The sequence below is a fragment of the Solanum tuberosum genome, unplaced genomic scaffold (assembly GCF_000226075.1).
Source record: "Solanum tuberosum cultivar DM 1-3 516 R44 unplaced genomic scaffold, SolTub_3.0 scf00060, whole genome shotgun sequence".
In the NCBI taxonomy this organism is placed as follows: Eukaryota; Viridiplantae; Streptophyta; class Magnoliopsida; order Solanales; family Solanaceae; genus Solanum; species Solanum tuberosum.
In genome coordinates this window covers 654472-664275 of record NW_006238985.1, presented here as the reverse complement: position 1 = coordinate 664275, position 9804 = coordinate 654472, and the positions used below count along the sequence as shown (strand labels likewise).

Below are 9804 nucleotides of genomic sequence, written 5' to 3'. Positions count from 1 at the left end.
GGGGGGGGGGGGGGGGGGGGGGGAGGGGGGGGGGGGGGGGGGGGGGGGGGGGGGCTAGGCACACAACAAGCAAAATCTACAGCACAGCGAAAGCAAGAAAAGAGGGGGAAAAACCTCACTCCATCACAACAGCAAGAAAGTTGAGGAATTATTCTCATCATTAGCTCCTAGATACCCTTTGTTTTCCTCTGTGTAAATAAAAGGGAACTCAAGGGCAGGCACATAAAGTTTGCTCACCGATTGGCAAGCAGGCACAGAACAGGAAGTATTAGCATCCGCAGTTGAACTCTAATGTCACATGGAATATTAGGATGTATGGAAGTCCTATGTATACTCTCCAACCCATGTGATATAGCAGAAAGAATTAAAAATGTTGATTTCACTTATTCATGATCTAAGTGTAAGTGGTAGTGGAAAAAACATTAATGAAGAAATTGAATTAACACAAGTAGTTTGATAAGAGTAATCATCACATCAAAGTTCAAATTTGATTACTTAAATGAATTCAATTTGGAACCTGCAAGCAATTGTATAAAATAATATTATTAGTAGAATGGTGTCGAAAACATCATCAAAACCGAAGGAGTGTTACACAAGCCCATCTGAGAAAAGCTTCAACGCATGTCGATCAACCAATTGCAAACCCTAATAACAGTAATTGTCCAAATGAAACAGTTCTAATAGTGGAAGTACAAAACACATTGGCCAATGAGCTTGTAGCTGGTATCTAAGCCTCAAGGTCCAAGGTGACTCCTCCTTTAAGGGACTGTTATGGAGGTACAATTCCAAGCTTCAGTCTAGAGACAGATTGCAGCCAATTCTAGGGACAACAATCTATAGAAACGTGCCAACTGCAGAGTTAGTGGGAACAACTCAGTGAAAGAGCAGAACATCATCAGTGTCATAATTTGTTCACTCTGATATGCTAACTAATAGTTAAAAGACTTCAATCTTTTTTTGAGAATTTTTTATTTATTTTTTTGAGAAAATTAAAAGACTTCAATCTTCTTTTTCTCTTAAATCATGTACTAACATCAGACCCTATTTGTGGGATTACACTGGGTGTGTTGTTGTATATGGGCCTTTAGAAGGCTCAGCATAGAAGCTTGATCCACTTGAATTGATGCTGAAATCTAAGAACTTATAATATTCCTTATCCCGACTCACGTCAAATTTGCTAGAATCACATGAGGCAAAAAAAGAAATGATAATCTCAACTCTTTGCCCATCAAAAAAGAAAGCAACAATCTAAAGGTATATCATACTTCAAGGCCTCTGCAAACAGTGAGCTACTTAGATATGCTTGAGGCTAATTAGTCCCAACAGCAAAACCCATCAACATCCTGAACTCAAACTAGCTAAATAGGCCTGTGTTCAGATCTAGGAAAATATAAAATGTTCTATGAAAGGACTACTTCCACCTCACACAATGTATTCAAACTTAACTCAAAACTCAGCCTCAATATAGTATAGAAAGAGATGAATTCAAACTCAACTCGAAATTCAAAAGGTAAAGAATCTATGTGGCTCTCAGTTCTTGTTAGGTAAAAAATCATCCGGCTTTTAACCCCCCACCCCAGAGGACACTACCAGACCTGCTATCCTTCTGCTGGTAATATATTTAGCAAGATGGGGAGAAGCAACTTTTTTTTTTTTGGAGAAGCAAATTTCATTGACATGTCGATATATATATATATATATATGAAACCAGTATGTCCTCTCTCTTTATCTCTCTTCACAAGGTAAATAAGACAGCACTTGCATAGTGCTTTAGTATTAACAATATGTACAGAAGCAGGAAAGCAAAAGATTTTCCCTTCAACTATGTAAGGGGAACTGATGAACTATTTCATGGTATCGCCAGTATCTCATCTCTATACACACACCAACACATTTCTTCCATCTTTTTCACACCAAAATGGCAAAATCTACCTCAATATTTTATGATAAGGGAAATCGACCTTCTCCATTAACAGGTCTAACAGAATTCCAAGCAAATCACCTAAAGGATGTCAGTATTCTCTTTCAAAGACTATAAAAGCAGAACAGTGACATTTCAACATTGCCCCACTTGTGGGATCACATTGGGTATGTTGTTGTAGGGACACTTCAAGGTTACAAGCTCCCCTAATGAGGCAACATTATCAGTAACAAAATCACAAAGGGATTAAAAAGACTATCAATCTCAACCCAAAAAGTAAAACTGATATGCTCGGCCCAAAGAAGGCAAAGTAAAAAAGAAAAATTTAGAGTAAAGTCGTTCTTACTCATAAGAAGATGGTAGTCGAGTCAATCCACTAAACGGACACCAGTGAACTCCAAATGACTGCAAAACCACGCACAGGAATTAAAGTATTCAGTAAGTAAAATTTATATTTGGCTTGAAAACAAATGCAATCAACAATAAGCAGATCACACAAGAAAAGGACGGCAACAGAAAAGCGAAAGCTACATTTAGGCACTATTAATGCAATAACAAATGTTCATGAGCCGAACAGGAATTTTCTTTTTAATGTTCTCTGTTGCAATTGACAGGACTCGGGAGAAATGGAGATTTTTTTTGCAGAAGCACAGGAGAAATGGAACTTTACACATGCCATTTGCAGTAGTTTCTTGCTCCTAAAAATAATTTGACAACTACATTAAAAAATGAGAAGTCCTCACATCCAACTTTGTAGCAGCCAGTGCATATATCGCAGTTGCTATGCATATAACACAGTTACCATACTAACAGGCAATGTGTTCTCAAGTGGATGTTCATGATGAGATAGAATCAGCAATAATGATGGACAAAAATATGGAGCACCTTTGTCGACAAATCCTAAGACTTATGTGGTCTTACAAACCTCGTAACCTGATGGAATTCTTTAGGCAAATTATTCAGAAATCCAGTGTACATTTAGCCTTTCAATAAGTTGTTGTAGATGACTTTCTAAAAATGTGAAAGATCAGGATATCCCGTGTTATGGATTTATCCTAATTGCTTCATGTAAGTTGTGAAGAAAACCCAGGTCGACAAGATGTGCAGGCAAATAACATATCTAAGACACAAATTGTAAATAACACAAACAAATACTTCAGACAGGACATCTTAACAAAAGTCTATCCTATTAATCAGGAGGAAATAACTAATAGAAGGCTCCATGAGAACACTTCAATAGGCCATTTGTATTAATGATAATGTCTATATAAACCTAAATTGTCAAAGTCAGCGAATGCAAACTCATATATCAAAAATATTTTACTTGGATTGTTTAGATTTCTTGGAATACCAAATCAACAGTTCTACGCTCAAAGAACTTCATTTATTGTTAACAAGAAGATAATAAACCAACAGTACAGGTTTGGGTGACTGAATACAGCTACCATGACTGAAGCAGTTACGCAATAAAAAACAGACAAAGTATATACACAAGAACATAAGAAAAGGCAATTGTGAGTCAGATAAAGCATGTCTATCTACTTCTTCAATAATAATCTTCAATCAGTTCCCAGTAGGAGAACCACATCATTCAAAATCCACAAGAAACTTATGACGTCCAGATAAAGGAATGTCCCCAATGTTCCTTATCATGGAAAAGAAAAAGGAACAGGAACGTCCAGTGAACCCCGCATAAAAACCAGATAGATCAGAACTCTTAATATATTTTTTATGGGTTAAATTGTCTAAATTACTGAACAGTAGGTAAGAGATGACCCATATTTACCATTTCAGTGTAGCTCAGATCATATAGGTCTTCATCATGGGCCCAATCTTCCATGTTGAAATCCGGTAGGGGACGGCAACCACTTGCATATAGCCATTGACCCTTCTCAATTTTTCGACAGTTGGGACACTGCATTTGCCCCTTGATGTTAAAGGCAGAACCAATGCAATCTGCACGCCAATTGCCAGAATGTGAAGTTGTCAACAAGATGAAATACACACATTTTCTTCTCATTAAAAAATTATTAAAGAACGCCACAAGCATACGTTACTACACTCCATAGTCCCCTGCTTCTTCTCCCTAATACATTCAACAACAATAATTGTTGATATCAAAAGGAGAGATTAGTAAGACCTTTTATCCCCTGATTTTCATAGTTGGTGTGTTAGTTTTTCTGGTTTTCATCTAAAACCTTCTTCATATCCAAAAATCATAGAACTGGCTATATCTCATGCAGTCATATCATTGTTACAGCTACTTGACCCCAGATTTAAGACTCAAAACTGGACAGGAGCAATCCCAAACAAAGAAGTATGATTGAAGTTCTTTTATTTAGCATCGTAATGTCTAAGGACTGCATCTTTACGATACAGGCATGATAATCACTTTAACCTTTGATTAATCAACTTCTTTTTTCTTTCTTTATGGATTGACCTCCTCCTTTCTTGCTCCTTGTTCCTTTCAAAGTTATAAAGTACTCAATCTCCTTTAACATACTTGAATTTTTAATTTTACTAACAGAATTCTGCTAAATCCTTGAAACTGTAATTTTTTTTAACAGAGTTCTAGTGGACATAGAACAAGTTGACAATTGCTTAGACTGTCTAGCCATTCTTGGTATTTCTTCAATTTAGCTAAGCTGAAACCCAGTACCTTCAACTCCAACCGCTGAGCTGCTTTAAAACATACCCAAGTCACCCAGGCAACTGATGCATGCAATGCCATGTTTTGGAAACTGCTAACCTAAGTAATAAGTAAAGGGAATAATCATCATCGTATAATGAAGTCTATTCAATTCTATTACCCAGCTGTCGCAATTTTGGCAGATACACGAGGATGAGTCTCTACTAGGCAATTGTGGTCTAAATTAGACCAAAACCTACTCAACCCCCTTGTTTAAGTTAGGATTGCAGAAAATGAACCAACAATTCTTCATAAAATCAAAATTAAGCTCTCCCAAGAGAAAGAAAAGAAGTAGAGAAGTCCACAACTTTAGGGACAATCAGATCTCAGACAATCCGGAGCGAAATTTAACTAGCAACAAGTTTTTTGCTTGCTTATGAAAGAAAGAAGTACCAATTACGTTTAGTTAATTAAAAAAATAATTTGGTAGACGAACTAACCAAGATGAAATTGATGTCCACATTGGAGCTTAGACCAGGATCTATCCCCATTGTCGGTTACAGCTTCAAGACAAATCGAACACGAAACCGCCGATGCCTTATCTTCTCCTCCACCAACATCTCCTCCTCCTCCTCCGTCGCCGTCATCCGTAAGATCCACATCATTCAATCCCATAATTTACTGGCAAACACAACCTACAACTTGGTTTACTCCTACCTTAATTTACACCAAAAAAAAAAAAAAACACGGTAATCTTGTGTTGATGAAAAAAAGTATGTAAGATAATTATGAAAAATAAATTAAAAAGATGAACAAAATAGAAGAGAATCCGATTAAGAAGGCTAAGCAAAAGGGTCTTGGTGAGATGAAAGGAATTTTGAGGAAGCGGTTTGGGGATAGGTGGGGAAAGAAGATGGATGAGGCTGTACAAAAACTGTGAACCTCTTTTCTTTCTATTTTCCTAAAAACATCTTCTCTCTCCTCACCGCCTGTTTTACGGAATTATATTCTTTTCTTTTTCTTTTTTTATTTCCTCTCCTTAATTTCTAATACCAAAAATTCATATTTGACCGCTTTCAACTTTATATTTTGGTCAAATTTTAACATATTGAGAATTTCTTTTAATATCTTTTATCTTATATTTAAATAAAGTCAATAAACATAAATATTTTTTTATAAAAAATTGTCTTGTATTTTAACCTTCTATTCTTTCATTTTCTTTTTACCTTCATTAATTATTGTTTTCTTTTTTCCTATTCTTTGTTTTTCCTTTTTATTTGATTTCAAATTTAATCATAAATGTCGTGTATTTAAAATAAGTTAATTTCGTACCAATATCAAAATAAGTGAAGAAAATCAAATAAAATCAAAAAAAATTAAAACATTAAAAATTAAAGGATACTTCTTAATTTTTTTTAAAAAATACACATAATTAAAGTGAAAGATAAGAAATTAGTGAAAGAGAAAAAATAAAAAGTTTAAAGTGAGGAAGAAATTAAAATAAATATTCTAACATTAAAAGTATATAGGTTTTAATGTCGTTGTAAACAGACCAATTAAAAAAAAAAATTGTCCATTTTTTTCGATCTTCACTTGCCTTCAAGAGAGTGTGGATACTATCTCTATCGAGTCGGCTTTTGAGATGTGTTTATTCTATTTTAGATTAGTTAAGAGTGACAATAAGACCCTAGTTAAGTTTAAATGTGTCAGTGAGATTTTAGTCATAATATAAGGGGTACTTATACATTATCCCAAAAAAATGATATACACATGGACTTTATTTAAACATGGGAAAAGTGTCTGAAAAATATTTCAACTTTGGCCGAAATTGTTGTTACGATACCAAACTTTATGGAGGACCTTTTACCCCCTGCACTATTTAATAATGTATTTTAAAGGTATATATGTGCCCACGTGGACACGTTACTATTAATAATTATGCAATATTTATGATGTCCACGTGGGCACATAAATACATTTAAAATACACTATTAAATAGTGCAGGGGTAAAAGGTCATTTCCAAAGTTCGGTATTATTACAACAATTTCGGTCAAAGTTCAAATATATTTCGGACCTTTTTCCCTTTAACATGTGATGTTGATTTATGAATGTTAAATTCAACTTATAAATAATTTGAATTTATCGAATGTATTTGTTTGGTAATTATTTTAACTGAATTTTTAAGATTCCACTATTATTACATTAAAGGATAAACATGTTGAGTTGAACCTAGATCTAAAATTAATTGAAGTTTGCAATAATTTTGAACTAAAATTGCAACTTCAAAGAATGAAGACGTTATTGTCTATTAAATTCATATAATTATAAAATGTGGAACATCAAAAAATAGGTTACGAACAAATCTGAATTTTGTGATTTTATTTGACTTTGATCATTTTCTTAGATTGAAAAGCTTATTAAATCAATTAATTCTAAAATTTATTTCTTGAATTATTTTCTATTAGAAACTATGGACAGTCATTATCAAGCAATTATCGGACGAGTTGATATTTTATCTCCAAAAATTTAACATGAGGTCAATTGGTATTTTGAGTATGGAATTTTGACAGAATTTTGGGTTCAAAACATCATTTTACATGGACTCCACAAAAAATTGAATTATAGTCATAAAGTTTTCTTGAATTCTTGAGTTAATACGTAAATTATTTATAATTCTTCAAATTTTTCATTTGAAGTATATTAATTGTCGAACTGAATAGTTTCGAGACCAATGAAGCTAAATCAACTAATGTTTAATTCAAAAAAAATTTAGGTTTATTTTCGGCTAAACTTCAATGGATTGTGTTACTTATAAAAGTGGCTACATGGACTAGCAAATCAATATTGCATTAATTAAGGACTAGTAAATCAGTATTGCATTAATTAAGGCCCCATATATATTATATCATAATTTGTTAAAAATAAGGGTATTTCAAATCGATATATAATGTTAAGGACAAGTGAAATTTAATCGACGAAAGAAGTGTGTTTTTAGTCAGAAAATAAATGTTGAGAACAATGGTAGTAGAGAACAAGTTTTAGTCTTTTTTTTTGTTTTCCACCCGGTGTTCGGAGTTCACATTGGAGCTCCGACTAAATTCGGATCGCGCTTTGCAGGGTCCATTCGAGGGTGGCGCTCCCAACAGGATTTTTCTCCATATCTAGGGTTCGAATCCGAGACCTCTAGTTAAGGGTGAAGCACTCCCACAAGAGAACAAATTTTAGTCACTTCCACTATATTATGACATTTTAAAACTTTTTTATAATTATAGTATTTGAACATGTTTGCACACAATTCTCTCCATTTCTAGTATTTGATATCTCATAACAACATAAATATTAATTATCTTTGTTTGTTATTATAAATAAATAAAAGAATCGCCTGCATTTTTCTTACTCTGCTGAAAATTAAATATGTTCATCAAATTTGGAACAGTTTAATCAAATAATTAATTGTGCAATAATTAGTAATATCGAAATTATAGTAGGGGTCATAATGCAATTATTATATTTTGGGTATGTTGTACTAAAAAATATTATTCAGTGTGTAGTTTAAAAAAGTTATTTTCTAGCAAAATAATATTGATATACACGAAGAGTTATTTTTGCTATTTAGTAATTTCAATATTTATACTATTAAATAAATCTTATTTAAATCTTTACATTCAATCACATAGAATTTATGCGGAAATTAATTATACAAAGAAGAAAAATATCAAACATTGTAAAGAAGGTTTTGTGGGGGATAAATAATGAAGCTAAAATTTATATGAAATAATGTACAAATTTTATGTGGAGTTTAACTTGTCTAATTTTCCAACCAAACTCTTGTTTGATTACCGTGATCTTCTGTGTTTTATTGCATTTTTCTTTTTATCATTGTAAGTAATATCTACTTGATACTTTGTTCTCATAATTTATAATACAAGTGTAAGTTAGAGTGAATTTATATATTAATTTATATAAGGTATAGTGTGAAAGAAGAAACATAGAGTATTAATAATATATAAATTAAACACCCAAAGAAAAGATTAACCTTCATATCATAATAATAAAAACACATACTATTATTTTGCTTAAATGTAAACATATGATTTAAACCATATCTCATGTACTAGTTTGTCTCAACATTATAATCATGCATTACTAAATTTTGTATTATACTTTCTATGTTACTCATCAACGTATTACTCATCAGTGGCGGAGTCAATTTTCACATACTGTTATTTTGCTTAAATGTAAACATATGATTTAAACCATATCTCATGTACTAGTTTGTCTCAACATTATAATCATGTATTACTAAATTTTGTATTATACTTTCTATATTACCCATCAGTGGCGGAGTCAATTTTTCACTAAGTGGTTCAAAAATTTAAAAAGTAGACATAAGAATTTTCAAAGGGAGTTCACATCTATTATGTATACATTAAAAATTATATTAATTGTATATAAATAATATAATTTTCTACTGAAGGGGTTCGAACTCCGTGACCATAATGTAGCTCCGCCCATGTTACTCATCATTACTACTTCGTCTCTAAATCTAAAGTGGATTTTGGCTTTAAAAAAAATAAGAGTTCCAAATTTTTCAATGTTATATATAAAAATATATTTAGTTATGTATTTATTGAAATTTCCTTAATAATTAATTGGCAATACTTTGTTAAACATTATGTACATATTTTTAAAAATTATTATTTTCTAAAATATAAAATTAATGCAATTATAATTAAATGTCATATGTAATTAAATTTGAAGTTATTTCCTTCTTCTTAAGTTGTCTAATTCACTTCAATTTGAATCAATCATGTTTTAATATTGTCTTTGTAAGATTATCTTCAATTTTTTAAAATATCTTCTTAGACATTACAAGTTTAAACTAATTATATTATCAAATAGTTAAATTTTAAAAGACATTATCTTAACTTTAAATGTTATAAAGTAACACTAACTACAATATTGATGATTTAGATCTAAATTTGTAATTAAAAGTAATATGAAATGTTTGTACAAGTAAAAAAAATGTTGGGTTTTAAAGGTGTGAACAGGAAATGAAGAGTTGTGATTCTCTTGAAGGGTTGTGACCTTTATGAAAGGTTGTGTCCTTTCTAAAGGGTTGTGACCATTTGAAAGATTGTGCCTTTTCCAAAGTGTTGTGACCTTTCTGAAAGGTTGTCTTCTTTTCAAAGGGTTGTGACCTTTACCCTTTGTTGGCTATAAATAGAGAGGTTTTCTCTCATTTTTCTGCAT

The 9804-nt window shown here is 32.1% G+C and overlaps 1 protein-coding gene across 1 annotated transcript in view; it reads right to left on the bottom strand.

Moving 5' to 3' along the window:
* The window catches only part of LOC102581385 (uncharacterized), a 7815-nt gene extending 2277 nt beyond the window's left edge, over positions 1 to 5538 (bottom strand). Inside the window, exons 1-3 of the mRNA XM_006344620.2 lie at positions 5051 to 5538; positions 3708 to 3877; positions 2268 to 2326 (exon numbers count right to left, since the gene is read on the bottom strand). Of these exons, the coding sequence (XP_006344682.1) occupies positions 2268 to 2326; positions 3708 to 3877; positions 5051 to 5225 (404 nt within the window). The 5' untranslated portion in view covers positions 5226 to 5538. The remainder of the gene's footprint in view (positions 1 to 2267; positions 2327 to 3707; positions 3878 to 5050) is intronic.
* Positions 5539 to 9804: the final 4266 nt, after the last annotated feature.